Genomic DNA, 27,662 nt, shown 5'->3' on the forward strand with positions numbered 1-27,662 from the left:
TTACTGGGTGGTGCATTTCATGTGAAAGTGAGTGTATATTATACATATATATTTTGATAATGAAAAATGCAATAAATCAATTTGAAAAAAGCACCAGTACAAATATTTTGAATCTATATTTCAATTACGTAGCTCAAATTCCCCCCAAAAAAGTAAAAAAATATATACTCAGACCGAAAGGGGAATATATTCCTTATGAACTTTACCTACCTTTAATACGGCTCGTCAGAGGAAAGTTCACCATGATTTGTACGGCTCTCGAGAATACTTCCGCTTTCAAATCTCCCTCTGGGAGCCTGCCAAATGGAGATCAGGACACATATTTTTATATGTCTGTCGAAAGAGAACAATATAAAGCCCAAATCGGGAAATTCGCCCTGTCACGCTCATATTTCCTTTGACACCGAAGCTCATAGATTCCATTCAAGCTATCAATTTTCTCCTTTATGAAATAATATCCTTCGTATAAACTCAGTGTATCCAGAGTCAAGTCCTACAATTTCAATTTCAAACATCCTCAGACGAAAATAAATAAAGGAGCCCATGGGGAAAATGTTAGGAAATGGGAATGTCAAATCGACCGTAAGTGCCAAATCCTTATCATGATTGATGCCCCGCTGAAGGAACCTCTGAGCAAATCTTTTTTCATTATATATTTCATAATTTCCATTAATTTTCGGTGAAAGACAAAAGTTTTCTTCAATTAAAAGCTTTAAAGCGCTTTCAGAAAAATTAAAAAGATTCGTTCTCCTTGGTCGGAATCGATTTTTTCTGTTGTTTCCAAACTAAAAGTGACCATATTTGCTATATTTAATGGAAAAGACTGGAACTAAAACCCGAAAGGTTATTTTATAAAAATCCTCCGTTGGGCGCTGCATTGCGGCTTAGAGGGGGGAATTGCGTTGCGTGTCCGATGTTAACAAAGATTATAGCTTGCGTCACACAATATGGATATATTTCCAACCAACAGTTCAAAGACAGCCAAGTGTAGCCCTTTTAAATGCTGCTGCATTGAAAAGCGCCTGGAAATGTGCTAGAAGGAGAGGGCGGGGGCATAAACTAGGGCACGACGCTAAATGTGTTTGTTTCTTTTATGTCGTTACATAATGGGCAAGTGGGGCGACAAAGAGGCTTGCCAGCGATTAACAAGCACATGCCATTGCTTTGATAGCATCTCTACCAATTCCTGTAAAATGATTCAATTCCAAGCAGAGAAATTGTCATGCAGAAAAGAAAAATTTCCACGCAGGTACCTAAAGAATAAAAAGTTTCGTGTGGCAAAATTATCGAGTAGAAAAGAATTTCCACATGAAGAATATACCGGGTGAACCCTGGACATAGGAGATTAACGTGGGAAATCAGTTTTCATTTCTTTTGCGCCTGCACGGATTAAGCGTATTCTATATAAAATTTCAAATTTCCCGCTGAGATTCTGCCTAGTGAGTGAGATAAAAGATATAGGTTATGTCTTTGTGTTATCATCATGGGTTAATGAGAAACCTGTTTACTTACTGTGGAAATATCAAAGCAGATCACATGATAATTATCCTCAAATTTTCCAGTGATTTTTTACTGAATTAACTCATAAATAAGTTAAAAATTGCTTAGAAATTAGTAAAAAGAGAAAATTCATTTGACTTTGGGTGTTTGCGCTTATGTTATTGGCGGCTTTGTATTTATTTAATTCTGGCTTCGACTCTAACCAATCGTGGCCTCGAACGGTTACGCGGGACATTTAAAATTTTGAAATTTTAAGGCGTTTTGAGCCAAAATGGCTCTAATTAGAAGATTAAAACAATTATTGAATGATGGCTAGTCTTGAGTACTATGACTTCCATGTAAAAGTTTTTCAATTGGATAATCCGTGCAGGCGCAAAAAAATAAAAACCGATTTCTCATGTTAATCTACATCCAGGGTTCACTTAGACACCCGGTGTATCTATATGTACCTATACACTTGAAAATATAACAGAGCCCACAGAAAAGGAATATTTTAAAAATTTCATATAGTAAAAATAATCTTTAATGATTGAGTCACAAAAATTATCTCTTCTTTTTATCGATCTTACTATACGTGTATACTTTGTCGCACTTCCAATTAATTTCGCTTGAAATAACTAAACTCATTACTACTTCTTTCAATTGTTCTCGATCTCCCAGGAAGTCCTTCACACATTCACTGACCTAAAAACAAACAAGAAAGCTCCAGACCAATTATTCCGAGGCCTTCACTGTCGCTAATGAACGTAGTTAGGTGTTGGCAGTTCTCAAACAAGAGCATTCAACTAGCCAGACAATGGAGGCTTCGACAAGAAAGCCGTTTAAACGGACTGTTCTATTCAATTTTATGAAAGCCGATAATCACCATTCAACGAGAATACGTAATGAAGATTTCGGCCATATAAAAGTCCTTCGGACATAAACATTATGTTTTATGCATGCGAAGCAACATGGGCGGACCTGTTCGTAATTTGGTTTACAAATATGGCTCATATTTTCACGTCCATGGTTCTTAAAGGGGTGTGATGATGGCATAACAGCAGCTAAGTTAGACACTTCTGGCAATATTTGCTGGAATATTGAGACAGTTGTGCTAATGCTGTTTTTGCCAAGTAGCACTTTATGGGGAATATTTGTAATTGCTGAGTGGAGAAGGAAGATGGCCAAAGGGTGGAAATTACATTAGGACCGAATTCTGTCTGTAATTTTCTCAAATTTAGCTGAAAGGCCGATGGAAGTGGTCCTCGTAGTTCGGTATATATGTTTAAAAGTAATCACTTTAAAACGATAGTAGAAAATGGGCTAGTGTGTAAACCACTTGGCACCAGTAACGTTTTAGTTAAAAATTGTTATAACGTGACGAAGCACTTAACGGTGGAAATGTCCTTGCAAGGCTATGAACTTCAATGCGCTAAAAAAGTCTGTAACTGAGTAATTATGTAGACCAGTGAGCACAAAATAGAAAAGTGACCCAAAGTGTACCACACTTGGCACCAATAAAATTTCCTCTAGGAAGTTTTAAAAGATTCACATATCGATGCACTTAATAATCAGAACAGCCATATAGAACGCTAAACTTTAATACACCACGAAAAGTCTGTAGATAAAAAATGTATACTGCGTTCAACAAAAAATAGGGGACTACAAACAGGCATCAGATCAGTCTATTGTGGAAAAACCCAAAAGTTCTGCTGTCCCTTATCAGCCAGGAATTAAATTTAAAATTAAATTATACAATGGAAAAAGGGTCCAAAGGGCACGCTAAAAATTTTAAAAAATTTATAGTTGAAATTAGGTAAGTTGGAAAGCTACAATGATGAGCATAGCAAACCCTCAACGCATCTTTGATATCCAGTCCAAAAATTCAAAACATTCTATTCAATATTGATCATTTCCATTTCCGTTCAAATTTTACCTGTGGTAGAAAAGAGATAGGAGATTGATTTTGGAAATTTTCAACAGTTAAAAAATCCAGAAATATGTAATTCTGGAAAACTGAGAATTAAAAATTTGACGGCGCTACTGGAAAGAAATTAAATAGTTCAATAAGTTCTCAAATGCGTCAGTCGAGTACATTGTTCATTCAGAATTTTCCGGAATTATTTACGAGAAACGTAATAAAACTCATTAAGTTTTTCCTCCTCCTCTCGGTATGACACTCAGTTCTCTCTTTGACTTAATTTCAATTGAAATTAATTTCCAAGTCGCAGCATTTGCTGTAAATTTCTAGGCATAGCATGACATATGTAGGTCAGTGGCGTGCATTGTTTACCAGTGTCTCCACGAATTTTGAAGGAGGAATATGATCAAGTGTGTCTCAACATTTCCAACTGTTGCACCTCCTCAAAGGAAAGAGGATTTTGCACCGCCACTGAAAGCAATTTAGATAGTTCAATAGATTTTCAATTTACTGCAACCTCAGCTCTATATTTAACCACAAAATCCATGAACGTAGGTAGATTTTCTCCCAAGTTTTAAATGTTTAATCAATACTTAGAAATCCACGAATTTTGGATTTCAGACAACAGGGTTAAAAATTCTTTGTGCCGCTACCAGAACTAAATTTAATACCACAGTAAGTTCTTACCATTCACTCTAACTTCTGCTCAGTATGGACTTACAATTTTTTTTCACGATTACAGCCCTTTCACTCCGTCCCTGTATCCTCTACTTATTTCCCACCACCTTGCATCTCTCTCGTTCATTCATTAAAATATATGGCCCCTGACAAAGACCAATATTTGCTAAATTTACAACTATATCCCTACCTTATTATCTACAAAAAAACTAGAATATTCCAAGGATGAATTCCGTCAATCTCATTTATGAACCTGAACCGTTATAACTAATATATTGAATGAAGACGCGATTTCGCCCTAATTTAGCTTCTCACACTTTGTTTGGTAATTTTATATTTTCGGTCTAATTTTTACATTGTTTTTGACTGTTTGTTCACTTTGACAAAGAATGGGTGACAGTGATTCCGGACGAGAAAGTCCAGTCGTAAACTACAGGTAAAGTATCGAAAATAGAAGACACTTCAAAGAACAGACTCTTCAAATTTTTTTTATATCCTAAAAAAACTCCCCGCACTACTGTAATTTTCCATGAAATTAGTCCTATTCCTTCCCTATGTGAACACAAATTTTTGAATCGATTTAACAGGGCACAGTGGCGTGCTGAGCCGTAGATTCTCAAGATTATTAATCATATTTGATTTGAAATATTTGTACCTTCGGAAAAAAAGTATACACCACAGGAATTTCATTTGATTGTGACTGATCCTAATCCTTCACTTAATGAATAAATTTACCAATTATTTTTAATTAAAAAAAACGGTGATCTACTAGGATGTGTCTCAAAATTCGCAATGACTTTAACTTCTCTTCTATTGAAGCCACTAATGTGCATTGTTGAACCGTACTTTCACGCGTTATGAGATGGTAACGCACTACTCAAATTTTTCACCATTTTCATAATGGTTTCATTCTGCTCTTCGTACGCCCCTGTGTTAAATCGCAGAATTTGCCGAAATTATATCAAAATCGGTGGGGTATAAGTTACCACGAATTTCGCAGGAACTCCATATTATCTTGAACTTAACGTAAATACTTCAGGAACTAATACAAATTTCATCCCTTTAGGGCGAAAGCTGCATACCGCCACCCCAAACTCATAGACAATGACCGCAATACAGAGCTCCATTACGCAGCAGCAGCAAACGACGTTGAGAGGATGGCAAAGTACTTGAAGACAGAATCGAACTTCATAGATCCAAGGAACTACTTAGGATGGAGCCCTTTATTAATGGCTGCTAGAAGAGGGCATTTAGAGGCTGTAAAATACTTACTTTCCAGAGGAGCTAATGCCACAGTAAGAAATAGCTATGGTAAGTAAAGTTTGGGAAGAAATAAGTAAGGTAACGCTTCTTTGTTCCAGAAATGAACATCTTTCAATTAGCCATTCCCAGTGGGAACTTGGAGCTGGTAGAGTATTTGCTGGAGCATCTTTTGTCAGGAGGAGTATCCAAAAGACTATTGGAACAGAACTTTCCAGTATGTTCAGTAGCCGTATTATGCAGACACCATCATATTTTAGAGTTTCTGATTGAGAAGTATTTCGACATCAACGATCAACACCCTTTAACTGGCATCACACCATTCATGTTCGCTCATGCTCTGGAATACGATGAAGCAATTTCAACCCTGCTGAAACACAAAGTGGAAACCACCACAAAGAACTATTTAGGACTGACTGCTGTAGACATCGCAACTGTGCGTCAGCACTTGAAGATGTTCCATCAACGTCACCAAAGAAATGTACCCTCAAATATCCCATCCTCGCAACCTGAACACATACAGAACGAGCTGATGAATCAGCAACTGAGGAACTTGCTCCAGGTTAAACCTGAGGGAAACAATACTACTCAAAATCCCTTAACCACACCCTTATGCATCAATGCTTCCCAAGTTCCCCTCCTTCTCATATCTCCTTTCCCTCAGACTCCAAATCTCATAAATGGCCAGAGGAGGTCATCTAACATCTCTCCATCTCTAGTTCTGGCCACTCCAAATATCAGCCCAATTATGCTCCCCCAAATGGCGCAACAGATGTTCTTCCCCCCCTCTTTCTCCCCAAATAACATCATGTTCAACGTGAGTTCAGACAATTTTAGCCATCACTCTTATACCGATATGCTGAATTCGAAATTTCTTAATCATTCTTCTGTTGATACGCATCTGTCTCCATTTAATGTGCCGTCACCCTGTATGTGAATAATTTGACATCTTAATTGTTATTTTGACGTATAAAATCAGTTTATCTTACCCTGTTATTATAATTATAATTAGGTTTGTGTTTTATTGATATATTCAACTTGTGTTTTATGAAGTTTACCTTAAAGTGCTACTTTTGCATCCCCAGAGCTTTTATATAATTTTTTGTTTTATTTTTTGTTCGCATTGTTCATTATTCTGAAAGAACTTTTCAATAAATGTTCCTTAATAATTGAGCTGCGTGTGTATTTTTTTGAGAGTTCTGAAGGCTTGTTAGAGGGAAAAGTCCTGTCTGCGTGGGCAAATAGAACGCTATCATCACAGTATTCTTTGTCGTGTAAAATGTTCTTGTTCGTTCAAATTAAAAAAAAAATGCCTCGCTGCCTGGGGCATCACCAATTTCCAAAATACCTATGTGTATCCCCAAAGCGCTCTGCAATATTTTTCCCATAAAGCGCCATTGGAATTATTTCCTTCGTGTATGCACGAGTCAGTACTTTATAGCTCTATCGGTCGCTCCATTTTCCGGATATATTCGACCTTCGCAACAAATTTACATTTGCACCCGAGGGAAAAACTGATTTGCTAAAATACCGAATACACGGAAAACTGTAATCTTGACGCTAATAAATATTTAGCGGCATTTAAGATTATTATTTTTAAAGTTCAAGCTGTTGAAGTACATAGAAATTGGTAATTTTGTATCAGGTACGAGTGTTTATTATGCATTGTTTGATTAATTTATTAAAGTACGCGATAATTTGCCTGCTATTGACAGATATGATGTAAATTTTGATTTCGATTAAATTTAGAAGTCTAGGGATTCGACAGGTTTTAGACAGAAAAATTTGTCTACCTGGGAGTCACTTAATAAACGATTTCCTCCCTATCGTCCCTCTTTACAATGTTTTACTCGTCAATAGTTTCACATTTGAGAGTCTTGGAGTGAAACTATAAGGATAGTCCCAGAAGTACTCGACCTGACATATAGATGGCGAATGTTTTATTAAAAATTTGCGTATGTTACAAAGACCTAACCTTAAAAACTTATGCCTAAAGTTTGAAGGGGCTACGTTGATTCGTGTTTGTTTTGGAGCCGTTTTTAAGAAACGCTTTTAGAGGTTTTGTAGACATAGAAACATGGCCATCCATACGCGATTCAACACTTTAATTTAAAAGATATAATAATGTAATATTTTATATTTTTTTCTTTAAGTATTAAAATCGGCTACTTCTTGGACTATCCCCGCAGTTCAGTTTTTTACACACATCAGAATTGCCTCAAAACGCCATAAATTCAAAAATCAGTATAAGCACTTAATCTTCGAAAGACGCGTATTCGGGCAGATCCGAAACTGTTTCAACGCAAAAGCAAACAGCACGAAAAACGGCGGAAATCCCTGTTTTTGAGGCTCGTAAATATTCCAGCAACTCATCCGAAAATAATCCCGGGTTTTCGGCTCAATTTAATTGAAGCCGATTTTTTTTGTTTGTCCCTCTACTTAAGTCCTTCATTTAGTCCTCCGCAATTAAACCTACTTTAGTATTCTCGTAAAAATGGCGCGGTTATGTACTTTTTTCAGACGCTTTTCATCTAAATCTCTTTTGTGATCTAATAGAAAGTTGGAGAGGAAGTGAGAAAGTAAAATTTCGGTCACATCCTGTAAATATTAATCCCAAATACAAATAAATACAAATAAAAAAAATACAATTGTTCCTTGCGACTGGTGTAAGTTCATGTTACATATTTAGGAATCGGTAATATACAAGTTGTCGCAAAAAACTCGTTTTTAGGGCTTAGGAAGAATCATGTAAAAAACTCCCTTCAAAATTCCTGATATTACCCGAGAAGTAAGAGAGAAAAACTCTGCAAGAAAATCAATATTATGGGTACCTAGGAAATGTTTATTAATAAAATTGCTGAAAATACAGGACCTTTTATATGAAAAAAAATTATCGCGAGTTAATCCTGCTTCTTGCTATTTTACTAAAAGTAAATCCTTGATATTTGCGTGACTCAGTGGCGCACCACGTGGCGAAGAAATTTTACATATCCTAAAATTAGAGTTTTGGGAATATCAAACCTTCGTAGATTTTTTCAAGCTACTTCAGTGGTATGGGGAGGATACGAATAAAAAAAACTGGAACCGTTTTAAAATGCATCAAAGTCAAAATGTGTCCTGTAGAGACGCCCCTGGTTTTAGATATTTGAGTTAAAAACTAGCACTAGTATGCGAAGCCGAAGCACTCCGATAAGACTCTTAAGGGTCCTTTTTATTCCTCTATCCACTCCTCTTCACTCCATGTAGGCTTCCTCCTTCGCGCAAACTATTCGTCCCTAAAGAGACAACCATATCCCATTCAAAAGCATCATTTGGAGAAAAGGCTATCCTCAGTTCCCAGGAGATACATAATATTTTTAGTCTGCAATAACGAACTGTCCTTGATAGCCGTGATGCTTTGGACATACCCAGGTTCGGCAAGATATCCTTTTCTTATGTACAACCCGCTGACTGTATGTAGTACTCTTTCCCGTACTTATGTGTACAACATAATGGGACGTACCATCTGACGCCCAAACTTGATTCATGTCCATTAAACCGTGATTGGAACCTTGCCTGACCAACTCATCGGACCATTCGTTTAACTCGACACTTCTGTGTCTCGGAACCCAACCTAAGGTGACTCTCTTCGCATCTTTCCTGAACTAACCTATAGAGCATTCCTGCATTCCCGGATGAGCTTTGGAATCATTCTGCTTCTGGAGATAAATACTAGGGCCACTTAACTTCCGAAGTAGATGTATATCTACTGCTCCGTTTCTTATCTTACTTTCCCAAGATAAGAGAAAACTGAGCGTCTCCTTATCTTGTGTTGAGCGTAAGGATCTCGTAAACGCTACCAGATAGAGACCGAGTTAAATAAGGGAAAAGGTGCGCATTCAAGGAAGTCATTTCACGGTGTAAATAGAGTCACAAAATGATTTTAGATTTTTTAGTTATTTCCAAGATGGGAAAGATTCAAGGATGTAAAAAATGAGAATGGAAAATCTGTTCGTTACAGAACTTATGACGTTTCACCCCAAGCAATATCTTTATCCTCAAATTGCAGTTCCACTTACTTTACTCGACTTTAGGAACACATTGCTTATGACTGTAAAGCATCCAAAGAATTTTCCTCTCGACGATAAACTAGAATTTCTCAGGGCAATTGAATTGAAAGACTCAGTGTGTTCCTCAAACTTCAAAGGAAAAATTCCATTATTGTGTATTTGTGCATCATTTAGTAATTCCCCGTAGTAAATCACGTCTTTTCATTCAATCCCCAACTATTTGCACTATTTCGATTTTCTTATTCCACAAACTAATTCAAATCTAAACGAGATAGTGATAATTCCCGACCATAAAACCTTTCAGACTTTTTTCTGTCCGATTCAATGGATTATGGATTACATCCAGCGTCCCACGCTAATGGTTTGTGTGTATGCCTCAACTTCGTGTTAATATATTTCCATTATTGATCCAGGGGACCGAGGTAGCAACAATTCCCATTTTCAAATTATAAAACTTCCCAATGGTTTATTGTGTTTTCTAACAAGGTTTGTTTATGCTTTGTGATATATTGGTATTAAAAGTTATGCTAGATATGGATGAGAGGGATTTTGTTTTTTGATGAAACTCACCTCATCGTAAATAAAATTATCAATTTCCTCAAGAGGTCTTCCATACAACTTCTTCGGAAATGGTTCAAACTTTGAGGGCAGTCTGGAGCCATCCTCAACACTCAATTTCCTCTTGGGCTGAAACCCATACTCTCTCACCAATTGAATGGTCTTCCTCTGAAGTCTCTCCAACGATTCTTTGGTAAAGGGTTTCACTTGAGTTTTGCCCTTCGACGGCATCTTAAGCGGGTCACTAGAGTACCTCTTGGTAAGCCCGACATCCTCACCGGGTACTTCGGGCACCACTTCACTGTCGGGTCCACAAGGGTACGAGACCGGCCTCTGAGTCTTCGGTTTAGAGGTTTCTGAGGTTTCTGAGACCACCGCACCGGCGCTCATGGTCCCGGGACTCGACATGGAGCGTTTCTGAGTCAATCAACCGCCGAGAAGACGTGGAGCGTCGACATCGCCAGGACTCGCGGCGGACTGAGTGTCGTGACGTTGTAAACGACGCCGAGGGGCGACGCGCCGCAGACCTGGAGCGCCCTCGACGTCGCGGGTTTTGCGCTACCGGACTCCGAGTTAAATAAATAATTGGATGGTTATTATATGATAGCGCTGTTCTACTGGTATGCAGTAAATCGGGGATGAATAAGGAAGGATTGCGGTGTGTCGTATTGTCGGGGGATTCCGGGAAATTATGGGTTTTTAGACTAACGCAAAAGTCTTAGAAACTTTACAATTCATAGCCTTGCAACCATTCATTCAGTGCCTCAAAAATAAATTTGACACACCTCCATTATAATGCGAAAAGTTTCTATGAAAACTAAGCAAAATCGTATTCATGGTTCCAGATGATTATCAACGTCTACCTGTAAGACCGTGACAAGCAAAATAAACTTCCTGCGTAAAACCTGAAAGGGAAATTAAATCTATACTCTCTATTAATTTGCTTTCTATATAAAACTCTGAAGAATGATCCAAACCTCTGGCATCTACGGTTATTTAATAGATAAAATCTGCAACCTCAAGCTTGAAACAAAAATCGGTATTACGTGTACTAATCTTTGTCGACAACCGGCACAATTTTTCATTTAATGCTTATGTTGAAACTGAGTAATGGAAAATTTCTCTGCTTCTATAGAAATTATCTTAAATAGTCCTTCTTTTATAGACACGTTATCTTGAGAAAATAGCGAAACAACCTAATGTTGGAATTCCAAATGAGAGCCGGGTAAACCTTTAAACAAACTGACTTACAGAGGATGTAGGAGGCAAATTCGGGAAAGGATAACATATAACAAAAAATAAAAATATATAATATGAAAAAGTGAAAAACTGGAAGATTTAAAATAAAATTACGAGTGTTTTAGTGAAATTCGAAAATTCATTAAATGTTCTTTTGCGCTGTTCAATTGATCAACTCCGTTCGAGATGCAGCTGACAATTACTATTTGGACCAATAAACTAGAAGAGGTGGATGTAGAAAACAATTTGGCAGAAAGGCCGCCATGTATTTGTGTCCCCATGTCATTTTGTCGTTACTAATGCGCCATGCGTTGGCGCTATCGAAGGATATAAGAAGTAAAGGGTCATGGTGACGTATTTTCGACCGATTTTGTCAACGTGGATTTCATCTAATTTAATAAAAAATGAGAAAAATAATGTTACGACGGTTGTATTTTCTAAATTGTTAGTTTGGATACATCAATTAGACCTTCGAGGCTTAGGATTTAGGTCTCAACTCAGATGCACAATGAAAATAATGATCCCAATTCTATAGAAATGTATGTTAAAAAGACACATTACTTAATCAACTTAAAGAGATACTTTTGAGAAGCTGACAGCACTCATTATCTTGATTAAATGGCGGATTTAATTATGCCAGTTATTAATAGCACTGAACATACTTATTCAAACATGAAAAGTTCACTCAGTTGTTCAACTTTAATCGCGGCAGATCATAACAACGTCGATGGAACCCGAACATGTGATATTCACATTCCGTTTATTTAGCTCATTCTTATCCTATACCGCACAACTAAAGTAAACAAAGGAGGTGATCTAATTGCTGCTTTCGTTGGTTGTAAAAACTATTAGAACAAATATCATAAAATTCTATATTTTTAAATTTAAGAAAACAACACCCATTAAATAAAATAACAATATACCGTGTGTCTCATTAAAAAAAACCATAAATTCTGATTTTTCGTAATTTTCATGAAGGATACACATACATATATATGTACGTAGCCTAGGTACATACATACTTACATATATTCTATCGGCGCTGCATAGCTTCATAATCTGGGAAATGCATGGATCAACTATGGAAAAACTATAATTTAAAAATATTTGAAAATTTGTTAAGATATGAAAGTTGAAGGGTTCAAAACAACTAAAATATATTCAAACTTTTTCGAAATAATGAGTCTTAAAATATAACAATTTTTGCAGTTTCCACGGCTATAACTTGGAAATAATTCACGTTAGAACAAAACGAAAATGCAGTAGTATACATAGCGTGCCAGATGAAATAAATATGTTGACATTTACTTCCGATATAACCGGAAGCTATCGTGCCAAATTTTCTAATTTTTTTTAGATATTCCATAATCGATCGATGCATAATAATTCTGGGAACCATGTATATCATCCAGTGTACTATTATTCATTTATCCCTTCTGCTATCCTCATACTATTAAATTTTACAATTCTACGGGTACCCATGGCCGCATCTTTACATACAATCGAATAAGTACTCAAAATGTTAGTCTACCTGCTGTGGGTCAGAATGAGTCACGCTGCAAACCGGAATTCCATAATATTTATATTTGTGGGGTTATTTAAGGAGATGAAACATACATTAAATATTTTAGGTATATTATGTACATGTGTAGGTGCATAAACTAACAAAACAATATTTATTAAATTTCGGAGAATTGGAAATAAACAAAAATTCTTATGGGTAAGAACAGTCAAACTTATAGGAAAAACAGTTTTATTTGTTTTAGAATACATAATATGGAAAAGTTAAAGCTATTACATCGATACGCAATTCATAGCATATGACACTATTGTCCCTACAAAAAATCAAAGACTTCCTCTTAAAACAAACCTAGGATTTTGTATCGCCAGACTTTTCCCGATAAATTCAAAAATATAATATGAATCGTAATTATTATATTTTGAATACAACATTACAACTAAAGAAATACTAAACGCGCTTAGGTATAATAGAGCGACGGGGATTAATAATATGTGGACGTTATGAACGTTGTGCAATGGACACTTTTTTGTTAATCAACAAGAAATTGGGTAATAATAACAGCTGAAACTATCGGAAAAATATAAATTGACCAATCACTTTATTTTAATGAAACACTCTGCACATTTGCTGTTTATATAATAGCACCAAAAATCCTCTTTTGGCGAATACATTACAGAATGTTTATATTCTGAAAAATGTTTTTGAGATATTCAGATTCGAAAGTTCAACATTTTATTCTGGGAAATGCTTGTTAGATCTATTGTAGATGCTCTGATGTTTTACTTGTCAAAGTAAAACATCAGAGCAATGTAGGATCTAGAGTTCAAAATAGTCTTCAAGATTTATTTTATGTTTCCGAGAATAAAATGTTGAATTCTTGACGTTAAATATTTTTAAAAAATATAATATTTTGATGGCAAAGGGATTTTATGTGTTACCACATTATAAACAAACATACAGGGCTGCCATTTAAAACAAACTGGGGTTATGTACTCCAATAAAGTGATCACATAGTACTGAACTATTGAACATTGTAGAGGGGGCAAATTTCCTGTTAGTAGCAATAACATATACATATATAAACATATATCATGCAAACATCCCCGCTCCTAAATTAAAGTAAGAGTGCTTGGCTCTCAAACAACGAAGCCCTATTCAAAAGATCACGCAACGATGCTTCTTCTTCTTTTTTACTTGAAGAGCAGCTCTGGTAGCATTTTCAAACACCTCCCGAACCCCCTCCTTGCTCTTGGCTGAACACTCAAGATAGGCAAAGGCATTGATTTTCTCAGCCATGGAGCGACCATCCTGTGGCTTGACCGGCTCCTGCTTCATCTTTTTCAGCTCATTAATTGTGGTGGGATCATTGCGCAAGTCCTTCTTGTTCCCAACTAGGATGATTGGAACATTGGGGCAAAAGTGTTTTACCTCAGGAGTCCACTTCTCAGGGATGTTTTCTAGGGAGTCTGGCGAGTCGACGGAGAAGCACATGAGGATCACATCGGTGTCTGGGTAGGACAGAGGACGCAGTCGGTCGTAATCCTCCTGTCCTGCTGTGTCCCAAAGGGCAAGTTCCACTTGTTTTCCATCCACTTCTATGTCGGCTACATAGTTTTCGAACACGGTGGGCACGTACACTTCCGGGAATTGGTCCTTGCTGAACACGATCAGCAGGCAAGTTTTCCCACAGGCACCATCGCCCACAATTACAAGTTTTTTCCTGATAGCAGCCATCGGACCTAGAATTTAATAGAAACACATCCAGTTAACGCCTATATATGGGTGACTAACTAAAGATGGCGGATGTTTGAACAAGAACGACGAGGACCGATTGATAACATTGTGCGCTCACCTTTTCCAAAGTCCTCCTGTTGGGACAAACAAGAAAAGCAAGAAAACATCCAGTTAGGGTCACTGGAAAGGGAAGTGTGTGTCGTGTAAACGATCCACGACGAGTTAAAGGGAATTGAACGCAAATACTTTAAAATAAACAAAAATCGAGACAATAGAAATCGGGAATTTCCTTTTCGGCGATGATGTCATTGACATTTGTGAAGTTCATTACGTCAGATAACTGTCACTACTGCCAGCTGATGTAGGACAACGTTCTTCGTTGAATCGTTCTAGTTGCCCTGAAGCGTAACTAGAACGTGAGGTGCATCTTGTATCACTACATTTCTTTCGCTTCATCAAAATCATTTATTTTTTACACGTTGCTGTAATAATAAAATAAAATATTGTATGTAACATACACAAAGGATCATTTTTTACCATTTCGTGGTCGTCGTATAATATACGGTTTTCTATGTCTCAACGTGTGTCCATCAATAGTGGCGCGACGTCTGTTCCTTCGCTTTCGTTTTAATATTTAAATTTAAAAGAAAGAGGATTCAAGATAGGTTTTAATATTTAAAAACTAAATTTAATACAACGTAAATTTGGAAAAGTTTTTGATGTTATGGTGAATGAGATATTCCGGTGATAACTAGTCAAATAATAGAATGTAAATGACGCTTAACGTTAGCTTGAGTAGCTCTTAATTGTATAAAAAGTACTTGAAAGAAAATATTAGGGATTCAGTCGGGCACGTGAAACCACCTTTACGTTAAAAAGACGCACGGCCAGATTCTACTGAATGAGTGAAAAAGAGCATGGGACATTTCAGACACGAGCTGTAATTAGAAGATAGGTAAGTTGTAGAGTTAGTCTTGCTCTGATATAGATTGTCTTGATCTTGTACATTATGCTGATTTGAGATTGGTAAATCGAACATTACAGTCCCTTATACTTTAACGTTATTCCTCAATAACCTTGTCGGACTCTAATTAGGGATTTATATTAGAGAAAACTGTTTCCATAACTATTCTCCTACTTAAATTAAACATTTTCCTCTTATTGAGTTCACCGTAGTGGGGCTAATTTTGATTTAAAAATAACTTGAAACAATGCAATGTCACTTTTTTACATGTAAACTGTCGAAAACTGTTAAACACAAATGTGAGGATTTTGCCTTCGCCACCTTTTCAAGAAAAATTGTTTGTTTTGACTCTGAACAGAATTTTTTATAGAAGATCGTATAAAATAATAGATTTGATTTTGTTCCGTTTGGACCATTTATCTATTTATTATTTTTTTAAATTTCATAAATTACCGTCAAAAATAAAGAATTTTAGCTTCATACAGGGAACACAGTAAAGCACAACACAAGTGATGAGACTTGAATGTCTTGTCTTATGCTATGTAACGCTAAGTCAAAAAAGTTATGTATATGAATGTTATTTTCAGTGATTTTTACCTGAGAATAGAGTGCAATTCCACCGTTCTAATAATCCATATTTGTGTGAGGTGTTATCCCCAAATGGAATAAAAGAAAATACGAACAGTTTGCCTCAAAGTCATAAAACTTATTTAAAATCAGTTGCATCCCTGATCTCATGTTCATACTTTTTTCCCTCATACACATATTGGCTTCATTTCCGGGGATAACAAGAAATGATACGCAAAAACTGGAATTTGATACCTAATTTTAATTGAAACAATGGTTAATACAAAAAGTTATTGTGATGGTTACGAGATTCATCAGAATCGTTTATAGTAATTAAATAATATCACTTAATTAGCTGATGTAACGGTTGTTGGCCATTATAGAAACAGGTATAGGAAACTGCAGTGTCTGCTATTTCAGAACAATTCCTTTACAGAAATCCTTAATTGTAGTGCTATTTCTCAGTCTACGCTACTTAAAATAATATTATTTCTTGCATACCTACTTAGTTCACACCTACCTAAACAGAGAACCCAAACAGACACGGCCGCGGTAAAAAGTAAAAATTTAGTGTTGAGTGGTACATTTCGGCTGTATCTGTTTGGGGAACCTTTAACTGTCGTTACACTGTTACTGTATATCATACAAAATAGACCTTTAGGTCGGTAAAAAAAAACTTCAACGGAAAACTCTTTAGGTCGTTCGAGTGTGGTCATTCCGTATACTTGATGATGTATATGATGTTTAAAAATTGTATTTTCTTACAATTTGCTTACAATTCGATATAAGAACTATATACAAAATAAAAAGGAAAAATCCATAAAATCTCTTGTATTTCAATAGCTGCTCTAAGATAGCAGTTTTAAGCCACCATCAGCTTGTAAATGTATGAGTATGTAATTTGAATATTTTTGATATGATTTATTTCGATATGACATTTTCCGCCTTCTCTCGCTTTAATCCTATGAATAATCTTATTGTAAGTACGTATTAGAACGGATTTACAACACGTCAATTGTCATGTCAAACAGCAAAAAGCCTGCTGCACAGCATTTTAGGTAGATACCTGACAGTTGGCTCAATAAAGCTTATTACCATAAGTATAATACACTGGGCAGTTAAAAAGGATCACTCTGAAAAATTCAGCCACCCAGTACATTATTATTGACTTCTTACAAACACAAATTAAGTCTAATCGTTAATCAAGCATAATAAATCCTTTGGTATATGCGTAATATTAAAAGAACCGAGGCCAACTTAATTTCGGTCTACCCCGTAGTATTTGTGCCTTAAATAATCGACACACTCAGTATCAAAGCCTCTAGGAAGCGATCACATTTGATACTACACAGAAACGAAAAAAAAACACAAATAATAAAGTTTTTGGTCATCCTCTGGATCTGTAAAAATTCTGGAATTCTCCAAAATATTCTATAACTACTGCTTTCAGAATACAATTCTTACTTAAGCTGGTTCACGGACATTCGGAAGAATTATTACTGAAAAATGTGAACTGTAATTGTTAAGGAGGCACATACGGGGGTGGTTTTCTGTATGTTGGGGTGGGTTTAGGTCTCGGTTGTCGACCATTGTCCTGCGTGCGAGTGAAGGGTGGCGGAGGCTGATATGGTTCTGAGTCTTCCAGTTTTAAAGAGCCGCTTTTGCTGTATTCCGGGGGTGCTAGGGGTGGTTTCTCATCTTTGAGAATGACTGGAGCTTTGGTGCCGGATTCCGGTTTCTCTTCCAGTTCTTCTTGGAATATTACTGGGATTCCTAGAGGATACAAATATTAGTAATAGTGATGGTTAATAGGACTTAATGGAAAGCGCAAGTGCCGGGGTTTATTTTATATATTAACTATGAAAAAATGACGATTTCGTCCCTATAGTTAAATAATACGGTACATTTTCGCCGCAAATTATAACCAATAATAAAGAAAAAGGGAGAGATCACTGTAACTCTTCCGAACTATCACCTGAGAACCCCAGGAAGCGGTATAGATGAAAGAAGAGAACTAGCACCATAAATCACGCATCTTGACTGTTGAATTGTCATAAAAGTACTAAGTACAGAAAAAGCGAGAATTAAGACTTAGAGGCAGCGACAATGAAAAAGAGATATTTAGAGAGTGGGAGGGAGTACAGAGAGATAAGGGGAGAAAGAGAGGGAGAGAGAAAAGATCAGAAATAATCTAGATAGAAAGAGGGAGAGAAAGAAACAGCAAAGATGTGACGGGGAAAGAGTCATCATTCCACACGTTGTATTTAAGGTTGCAAAAACACCTCATATTTTTTCTCAACTGCCCAAATATATTAAGTAAAATGTTAAAAACGTTAATTCAGGTTCAAGTTAGTTAAAAACTAGTTAAAATGTTCTTTCAATTAAAAACGAGAAATGAAAGTAAATAATGCAAGACTAGTTGTTATATTTTATTAAGAGGCATTGGTTAAAGATTCCAGAAAGTTCTCTGCTACTTTCGAGAACGTTTAAGTTACCTCTTTCTGCACAAACAAACCAAAGGATGGTGGACATGACTAGTTTAAAACAGTTTTAGTACCATTCTCATTTTCTAACAAAAAAAAAACAATCATCATATCTGCAACAAAAATGTCTATTAATCTACTTACCTTTATTCCCATAGGACTGCCTTCCATCCTCCTCCATATTCATCTTTCCCATCTTCCTCTTCCTATACAGAATGCAGGCCGCAACGAATGCGACAAACAACATGATAGCGATAATAATAATTGGCAAGATAAGCGTTAACATCATGTCGTTCTCTGCTTGGGGTCTTGGAGACTCCTCTGAAGGTACGGGAACCTCTGGAATCGGGATGGATTGCGGCTTTGCTTTGCAGTTTCCTGTGAACAGAAATTGTTGAACAGATCACTAGACACTGATACTATTGCATACCAATGGGGTGCACTTTTATAGTAGACACTGGGAACTCTGAAGACATGATTCTGTGCACTCTGCTTGAAATACTTCTAGAGTCCCCATGAAGCATGCTCTCAAGCTGCTTAATTTCTTCATTAGGACAAGTTTCCACTGGCAAAGATTTGTTGAACCAGTATACTATCGTTGATTCATAATTCACTTCTCTCTTTGTTTTGAACGGTAAAAAGTGAAAGTTATTGGGAGTAGGCTCTTCGAAGATTTCCATAAGCTTTTCTACAAATTTCCTTTGCATCGCAGCAGTTTCAGAGAAGGTGTTGAAAGGAACTCCGATGGTCATGCTGAATTCCACGTTGTATTGCTTTTTGGTGGTGGGATGGACCACAACCTCCAAACTGTCCTTAACACTCAGGCCTCCGGAGTCCACGCAGAGAAGGAAGTATTCAGTTCGACCGGTCTTGCGAGGAATCCCATAGAATTCCCAATTTTTGCTATCAAACTGCAGCCAGTTGTTTGATGGAATGGTTCCGAAGTCCGCAGTGAGGAGAGTGACGTTTAGTGCCGACGAATCTTGGTCTTCTGGGTCGTAGAAAGTATCCTGAAAAACTCGATAGATAAGTAAGATTGAATAATTTTCTTCATGACACCTTACTTCATTAACTTTGAACACCAGCAATTCTCCCAAAGTGGCATTGACTTTATCCACAGGATTTCGGAGAATTGGTGAGAAGTTTGTGGTTGGAGTAATTGGAGGCGGAGCTTGTTGCTCGCAAGTGGTTAAATCTTTACTCAAAATTTTCTTGACCCTCAAATCTGGGGCCAAAAGAACGCTCAGCTCCCTGGAGGGATCTCCTCTATCATTCGCGGTCAGCAACTATTAAAAAACCTGAATAGCAACCATCTCGATTAACTCTTTAAAAATACCTTAAAGAGTTCCTCAATGTCGCTCCTAGGGCAATAACTGGTGGGCAAAGAGTCGTTGGCCCAAATAAACACCACAGGCTCACTAGTGCGGTTAATGTAGCGCACTGTAATTTCCGACATATTGGTGGCGTAAATTCGCCCTAACGCCCTTAAGACCTTTAAGGACCAGTCCACGTAATGAGGGTATTCTTGAGGTTTCTCAATTCGCAAGTTGAGCATAAACTCGTGGTTGATTACTCGCTCTAAGCGGTGTTGCTGCACTTGCACTGTTAGTTTGTCCTGTTCATAGGCGCCTTCTTTATCTGACGCTCTGATGTTGTAGACCCAATTTGAAACATCTTCTGCCAGAGGTCTGGAAACGAAATATGTCTCTATTCATATATTTTCTCTCCTTCTCAATCTGAGGAAAAAGGGTAAATCCAGGAGAACTATAGAGAGGAAATGCGTTAGAAATTGAAAGAGGTGTGATAAGAACAAAAAGACTTGAATCCATTTTTCTCCACTTTGTGAGGTATTTGATTAGAGTTAGGAGAAGGAATTATCTGAAATATAAATTTGTGATACTTTTTCCTCGCATTATTCCTAATACATTATTAGAGTTGTAGAATGGGGAAGGAGCAGATGCAAAAGTGAATGGTTAAGGATTAGCTAGTAAAGAAAATCATTGCGAACAGATTCTTATTTACTAGTCAACCAATCTTGCGTAAATACTTACAATCCATATAACTCTCGTCTCGCCGGATTGAACTGCAACCACGACTCCTTTGAAATAGGCTGCTCATTCCTATCTAGCACCTGTAACGTCAAATTGTATCCATCTTCCGCATCCTGGAAGGTATTCTTCGGTATTTCATATCTAAACACCTTCCCTGCCGTCACCGACTTAAACTGCAACCTCTTTTCTATGAAGGGTTTGGTATTGCGAGGAATAAATCTATCCACTGATTCCACCGTTTCCGGCACAATCGCCTCCTCAGTCGCAGTAGTTGAAATCTGCCTAGGTGTTGTTACTTTTGGAGTTTGTTCTTCTTCGATTGTGGTGGGCTGTTCGGTTAGCATTGAGGTTGAAGATTGAGTGGTGGCAACTATTTCCGGGATAATAACTTCCTCTTCTGTTGTGCTAGGAAGGGTTGATGTAGAAGTTAAAATAGTGCTGCTGATGAGAGTGGTGCTCTGTGGGGTTGTGGTGTTAATTAAGATAATGGTAGTAGATTTTTCAGTTGTGGTGGGAAGTTCTTCAGGAGTAACAACAGGATTTGCGATAGTGAAGGTAGGAGGTTCTGTATCTTCAACAATCATGTATGTTGTAGGGATTTCAGTGGTGGTACTTGTAGTGCTTGAAGTCACAATTGTTGTAGCAGGAACTGTGGTGTTGACAGTGATAGTAGTTTCCACTTCAGGCTTAATTTCCTCCCGCTCCGTAGTAGAAGTAGTAGTTGTAGTAATTTGAGGACCAATATTCTTTGGTATTTCAGGAACTATAGTTTCACTTTCAATCGCATCATCATCAGTGTCATCTTCATCTTCATACGCATCGTAATCGTAGGTGTCACTATCATCGAAATCTGATGGTTTGGGGATGTCGAATTTTGTCGGTCCAGGATCAAGAGGGGGCTGCGATTTTGTGCTGGTTGTTGCAGGTAATTGAGTAACTGCTTTCGACTCTACGGGGATTAATGGAGACTCCTCTTCAGTTTCCTAAAAAGAGATTAAAGTCATACTCAAATTGGGGATCAAAGGACTAGGAACTTACTGCAAAGTCTGGGTCATACTCTTCACTGGGTTTGGCTTCACCATGATGGTGCCTATGAGGATGAGTTGAAGACGAAGGGGTGGTTGATGTAATGGTGACGCTAGTAGTAGTTTTTAGCGTTGTTCCCGGTAGTGTGACTGGTTTTTTTGATACAGGAGGATCTCCCTCCACATCCCCCAAATCGCCTTCGTTGTAGTCTTCATAGTCTTCATAATAATCATCATCGTAATCTCCACTACCTGCAGTTAAATTTAAATTAATATACCTAATCAATAATCGAAAGGGAATTTATATACCATAATCGTCAACAGCTTGTCTCTTGTTTCTCCCCACAGGCCTAGTCTCAGTCTTGACTCTCCAGCCGATTAAGGGCAGCCTTAGAACCTCTGTAATGGTACCATCCTTGGCCTGTTGCTTCAAATTGTGGATAAGTGGAACCATAGACTCCCAGAGTCTTCCGTCACACCCCACCAGAACCTCCAAATATGAAGCAGATTTAGAGGATTTTACTTGGATGTTTCCAGGGCCGGCCATCACCACTGAACTATCAGTAATGTCATCTACATCATATTGCGGCTTCAATGTAAAGGCACTCTGAAACAATTTTGATATGACCATTATTACTTCTAAGTTGATCAAAAACTCACATAGGGCAGTCTAAAATACTTGGCAACATTGTTCACAGCAATGGCTCTTTGCTTTGGTTTAACAGCCTTCAAGTTCTTGCCTAAAAGAAGGGTAAGTACGGTGTCGTCTTCGTTTGAGTTGCACTTCCTGGTCGTTGCAGAACTGTCGTTACTGACTACCTGGATGATGATGCTTTGTTCTAAAGCATCTTTCGATGCTACAGTGATATGTAAAGTTTCTTCGTCCCCAGGTAGAGGTATTCCCCAGAAGGTGCCAGTCTTTTTGTTGAAAATCAGCCAGTGTGGAAGACTTTTGGCCTGGATAAAAGTGAAAAACATTGAAGGACACTGCTACAAAATTTCTCTAAACTTACAATGAAGCCTTGATTATTTTGCGAGTTGGGCAAGGGCAAATGGAACAACTTTCCAACAACAGCCTCATAATGGTTCTTAGTTAACTCTATTCTAGGAGGTTGCACTGGCTGGGCTACTTCCAAGTCGTCAGTCAAATCAAATGTGAATCCATCTTCACGGATGCTGCAAAGCGCTGCTTTCCAGACCAAAGTGAAAAGCAGCGACTTCCATGCTTGCAGGAACATTGTTGCTGATTACTTTTACCACATTATCTGAAACAAAAATGGTAATTTACGTAAACTAGGAGTGCAACTCTGAATAAGTTCTTCCATTATTAAATATGGATACGGTAGTTTTTACTCCCTGAACGAAAAATATGCATATTGTGAAATATTTATTCAATCCTGATGCCAAGGGTATAACATAAATTATAAATTAAGGGCCAGAATTACGTTTCGAGCTTTGCATGTTCCCACTTTGATATTCCGCGGCTATTGGAAAATTTCATTAAGGGGCAATATATTTGAAAGATTCAGTGTTTTCTGCGATGCCGTAAATACCATTAGCCACCCGGGACAAATTTTAATTAATAGCCAAGCAAGTGAATTTTTCGCAAGAATGAGGGTTGTTGGTCTGCTTGTGCGGATGATGTAAAGAAAAATCAGACATAAATAAGAGAAGGAAATCTTAGTAGAAATCTAAAACAACGTGGGAAAATAATTTTTATAGGAGCATGTTTAAAGAGCTTTTCGCCATTAAGGAAGAAAAGTATCGAAAAAACACTGAAGAAATGAAAAAATTAGACATGTAATTATGCAAGTATGTATCTTCAGAGAACAGATCAAGCGAGGGAGCAAAAATAAGTAGTTATTATTATATATAAATCGAAAACGAAATTGAATATAAAAAGCGATTTAGAAAAAAACTAGATTTGGTTTTACAATGTGGATTAAATTCGATATTTAGAATAAAGGGATAAAAAACAAACCCATTTTTGAAAACAGTGATTGTAAAATCATATTCTATCGATGCGTAAGTGCGCGCTACTTCATTAGCGTCCTTTTTCTTACTAAATTTGAATAATAAAATTTTAAATTATAACGAAAAAATTTAATTTGAATCAAAGTCAAACATAATTTAAAATTTTATTATTCAAATTGAATTAAGAGAGAGGATGCTGATGAAGCAGGCGCACTTACGGGCTTGCAGAAAGGGATTTTACAGTCAGTGTGTTCAAAAATTATTAAGCTTTTTATCTATTTATTCCATATCCAGAGATTTCTGTTTTCTAAATTTCCTCATTTTGCCTAATCGATTAGAAACGATAAATTATTCAGCAGAAATTACAGTAGAGTAATATACTATCTAGTAAGTATTTAGAACTGAACTATTAAAAATGGTAATTTGTTCGAGAATTATATAGATAAATTAGTGATCATATACCATAGAAACTGTATAACAGCTCCAACTTCCATGTATCAAACCCATAAAAATGTGACATCTACCTAGAAATTATTGAGCCGACTGACACTAGTTGGTTTTTAAGTACCTTTTATTAGTCAGGGAATTTGTACGGAAAGTGATTTTCGTCACGCTACTACCATTGACTGATCCATGCGAAAAGCTACAAATCCCATTCCTCTGCGAAACCTCAAAGAATCCTTTCTCACTGTAGACACAAAGATTACCAGCAAATGCACCAAATTGTCACGATTCTTGCAATATCCTGATAAATTTCAGCCCAAATCGCAACTAATCACTCAGACATGCAAAACCATCATCTCCGATTAATTTCCTGCACTTGCATACTTTAAAACGATCCCGTCATTTAACAAGCCAGACAGACGATTTGCAGATACGTTGGTACAAGCAAATTGAATGGCATAGCCAATTAATTAGGACTCGTCTGCAGGATACAGGACCACCCGAGGATTCGGTAGATTGACACTGAACAAACATTGCTTGAATTTGTTTGATCATACGATAAGATTTTTATTTGCAAATTCAACTCACAGAATGAATCAATCAATCAATCACTCTCGGTTATTGGCATCCTGCTTCGGAATAGGTCAACAGCTTGGAAAAAATTTAAAAATATGAAAATCTCAGCGCAAGAGTTTGGTCTTCATTATAAGCATCTCATTCAGAAAATCAATGTTTGATAAACCTTGACCTGTGTTTAGAAGAACGTTTTAATGACCTCAGATTACAGTAGGTGCATGCGTATAGTCTCAAAAAGAGGTCAATAAGTTAATGTTAATAAAACGAGTTCCATTTTGATAAGAACATGTACATATATAAAGGGGCCATTGTTGTGTTCCAACATCTGACCTTGTATACGCGTAAGATGTAACAAAAACTCAGTCCCAGAAAAGAAAGTGTAGTGAGGAGGTGCCAGGTCGGCACATTCTCGGACCAATTCAACATAACTTAAAATATCTAGAAGATTAAAGATCAACAAGGTTTTTAGAAGAGTTGCAGATGAATCAAGACAACGAAGGTTGCAATATATCTGCAGGGCACATTGAAGATACAGAAACTGGAGATGTAAAAGTTGAAAAAGAAGAAATTGAAATCGTGCGAAATGCAAAATGTAAAGCAAATCGTGAAGAATTGGAATAAGGAGGAGGAAGAAGCGGTGAATAAAATGCCGTTGACTGGTTTATAGGGAAATACTGATGATCGGGCTGTAAATTTTTGCCGTTATCGAAAATACCTATATTGAAGAAACAACTTTACTGCCATCCTCATAGATATCCAATAATCCTACTCGGGATCGTGTCTCTCTCAAAAATTGAAGTTTTAAATTAGACATAATTTGTTTTTCACTTTCTAGCAACTTTAACTACATTAAAAAAAAAATGTTTCCGTTCTGTATTTTTGTTTGTAAAATCTACTTAAAAAAAAAACTAAATGTAAAAAGAAATGATGTTTTTTACATATTTTTCTGCAACAATAAGGATTTCCGATTTTTTTTTCAAACAAAGTAGTTTTGTTACTTTTTACAGTAAGTCGTGATTTAAGGATTTTCCAAAAGAATTGTTTTCAATTTGTATTAAGGAGTTTGGAAAATTTGCGAATTCTTTCATAATTACAACATCGATCTCATTACAAGTTATTTCCGTCCGGTTATAAACTAAATTTAATGAACTGGATATCTTTATCGCCTGGATTTTTCGCACTGAAAATAAATAAACCACTTTTTTTTCTGAAAATGTTTGTTTACCTCTAAAACAGCACTCCCCGAATTTATTTCTGCAGATAAATAAATCAGAGGTGTAACTGCAGACTAAAATGTTTAGAAACCACATTTTTTAAATCAATTTTTTCTAGACCACAAGGCATAAAAAAAGGGAAAACTTTTCCAGAAATGTTAATATGCTCGACACTTTACTGCGGCAATAAAGAACAGCAATTAGGAAAAGTTTAATACTAGAAAACTTTACCAAACTGAGACAATGATTTATGTAGTAAACGTTTTCTACTCTGTAAACTTTGCAGAAGATTTGTGTGTCTTTGAAGTTAAATGCGGATACAATTCGCAAGTTAATGACAGACATACATATAGTAAATTTTTGTTTATTTTTAACTGATAAAAGTTTGAATTGAAAAGTTCAGTGGGTTCTTTGAAGTTGGTTTCATAATATGATGACTTCAGGGATGAGCAACTGTAAAATCAACTGAATATATTTGCTATTGGTCATTTTAGTGAGTAATCTGAGTAATTTGTTTTATTTCTTGGAAGTGTCTTGAAGTTTCTCGTGATTAGTATATTTGGAAACATAAGATCATAAGTAGTCATTAAAAGTACTGTTATGTTCTAAATACACTGGGAATTTCCGATTTTAGACACAGCGCAATTCTCAAAAAAAAAACCACGAGGATTTAACTTTCTTCCAGTCTAAAGTTTACATCAGGAAAATCGCATTTAATATTTTCGGAAAAATTCTGTTTACACACACATTTTGCGAACTAAATCTGGGGGGAAATTATGTTAAGTTAAATTCAATCAGAGTGTTCCGCTCACTCAAACCTCTTTAGAAACGTCCCCAAAAATTAAATTTACGTATACTAAACCAGTTCCAACTTTTTAAACGTTGGAGATTGAATTTTAATTAATTACAGTGCATAATGCTCGTAAATATAATGATGAATTTGTTTAAATCAACGGCTTGAACACTTACTATGTTCGGTATATGTAAATGTGCTGTGCAAATTAAGCTGATGATTTAATCTTGCTCGAACGTTATATTAGGTCAGATTAAATCAGAGTTCTCAGAAGTAGATGCAATTTCGTTAGGGATATTCTTAAAAATGAAACATTAACTCAGTTTTCAATAAAAGTTTGAAATGTTAGAGAAATCAAGCTCTAATTTAGTTCGAATAAATGCCAACTAGGCTGTTTTTGAATCTCGGCTAATAATGCTATTAAACGAACTGTTAAATGGATTCAAATCATTGCACACGCAACATATTTTGGCGAAATCAGATTTTCAAATCAATTTCAGAATACGACAAGAATTTTCCGCTCCAAATCAGTTCCAATCGTACCAATGATTTAATTTCAGACAATGTTGACACCTGACTGATTTTGAGTTTCTGGCTCTCGTACTCCATAACAAAGTTACTTTTTATAATAATTAATCCAGTGCCGAGCTGAATCTCGTTTCTGCATCCGTTATTTCATTTCAAGTATTTTACTAATGCGCTTTATTCTAATTTCAATTCTAATTCTGTCCATTCGGAGTAAAACGTTTCCAGAACTTTGGAAGGAAGAAAAAGTTGTTCCATTATTTAAACTGAATGCAAGAAGCGATGTAGCCGAATCAAGGCCAATTCGCATTGTATTTGAACAAAGGTAAATGCTACTGCATGCGAGAATCTTTGATAGCATCGATCAAGTAGATATAGTTTGTACTGATTTAGGGAAGGCTTTTACCAGGATAGATTTCACTGAGATAATTACTTACGTGTCGAAGAGAAAAAAAAGAGAAAGGAACTTGATATGTGCGTTCTACCCATTATAATTTCCTTTCTAACTAAATTAAAACTAAAAGGGTAAGCAGACCGAAACCTTTTACGCCTAATCCTGGTGTCCTTCAAGCGTCAAACTTGGTTCCTCTGGTTTTTCTGTTGATG

General features: G+C 36.5%; 4 protein-coding genes across 5 annotated transcripts in view; 1 reads left to right on the plus strand and 3 right to left on the minus strand.

Annotated features, from left to right (window-relative positions):
- LOC136411173 (sodium channel protein 60E-like) overlaps nt 1–10,410 on the minus strand; it is a 49,918-nt gene extending 39,508 nt beyond the window's left edge. The window contains exon 1 of the mRNA XM_066393644.1: nt 9,958–10,410. Coding sequence (XP_066249741.1) covers nt 9,958–10,353 — 396 coding nt within the window. The 5' untranslated portion in view covers nt 10,354–10,410. The remainder of the gene's footprint in view (nt 1–9,957) is intronic.
- Nucleotides 4,314–6,487, plus strand: LOC136410981 (fibronectin type 3 and ankyrin repeat domains 1 protein). The gene is made up of 3 exons (XM_066393375.1): nt 4,314–4,514; nt 5,145–5,389; nt 5,440–6,487. The coding sequence occupies exons 1-3, from the start codon at nt 4,468–4,470 to the stop codon at nt 6,273–6,275; spliced, it is 1,128 nt and encodes a 375-aa protein (XP_066249472.1). The 5' UTR covers nt 4,314–4,467; the 3' UTR covers nt 6,276–6,487.
- Nucleotides 10,411–12,920: 2,510 nt separating the features above from the next.
- Rho1 (ras-like GTP-binding protein Rho1) lies at nt 12,921–14,753 on the minus strand. The gene is made up of 2 exons (XM_066392917.1): nt 14,559–14,753; nt 12,921–14,445 (listed from the first exon to the last, which is right to left on the minus strand). Exons 1-2 carry the CDS (start codon nt 14,605–14,607, stop codon nt 13,862–13,864), a joined length of 633 nt encoding a protein of 210 aa, XP_066249014.1. The 5' UTR covers nt 14,608–14,753; the 3' UTR covers nt 12,921–13,861.
- A 1,462-nt stretch (nt 14,754–16,215) lies between these two features.
- The window catches only part of Dg (Dystroglycan), a 29,050-nt gene continuing 17,603 nt past the window's right edge, over nt 16,216–27,662 (minus strand). For both annotated transcript variants that reach the window (XM_066393541.1, XM_066393540.1), the window contains 10 exons: nt 22,544–22,795; nt 22,191–22,487; nt 21,840–22,137; nt 21,544–21,782; nt 20,506–21,488; nt 19,791–20,142; nt 19,519–19,740; nt 18,885–19,464; nt 18,599–18,832; nt 16,216–17,744 (listed from right to left, as the gene is read on the minus strand). In XM_066393541.1, the coding sequence (XP_066249638.1) occupies nt 17,494–17,744; nt 18,599–18,832; nt 18,885–19,464; nt 19,519–19,740; nt 19,791–20,142; nt 20,506–21,488; nt 21,544–21,782; nt 21,840–22,137; nt 22,191–22,487; nt 22,544–22,768 (3,681 nt within the window). In that variant the 5' untranslated portion in view covers nt 22,769–22,795 and the 3' untranslated portion in view covers nt 16,216–17,493. The remainder of the gene's footprint in view (nt 17,745–18,598; nt 18,833–18,884; nt 19,465–19,518; nt 19,741–19,790; nt 20,143–20,505; nt 21,489–21,543; nt 21,783–21,839; nt 22,138–22,190; nt 22,488–22,543; nt 22,796–27,662) is intronic.

Source organism: Euwallacea similis, chromosome 9, assembly GCF_039881205.1.
Source record: "Euwallacea similis isolate ESF13 chromosome 9, ESF131.1, whole genome shotgun sequence".
In the NCBI taxonomy this organism is placed as follows: domain Eukaryota; kingdom Metazoa; phylum Arthropoda; class Insecta; order Coleoptera; family Curculionidae; genus Euwallacea; species Euwallacea similis.

Bases quoted from the DNA above. Each gene is read 5' to 3' on its own strand.
- Rho1 (XM_066392917.1), bottom strand. From the start codon at position 14,607: ATGTTTTCTTGCTTTTCTTGTTTGTCCCAACAGGAGGACTTTGGAAAA. The intron at 14,446-14,558 runs GTGAGCGCACAA...ATTAAATTCTAG, and splicing joins ACAGGAGGACTTTGGAAAAG to GTCCGATGGCTGCTATCAGG.
- LOC136410981 (XM_066393375.1), top strand. From the start codon at position 4,468: ATGGGTGACAGTGATTCCGGACGAGAAAGTCCAGTCGTAAACTACAG. The intron at 4,515-5,144 runs GTAAAGTATCGA...TCATCCCTTTAG, and splicing joins AGTCCAGTCGTAAACTACAG to GGCGAAAGCTGCATACCGCC. The intron at 5,390-5,439 runs GTAAGTAAAGTT...TCTTTGTTCCAG, and splicing joins CACAGTAAGAAATAGCTATG to AAATGAACATCTTTCAATTA.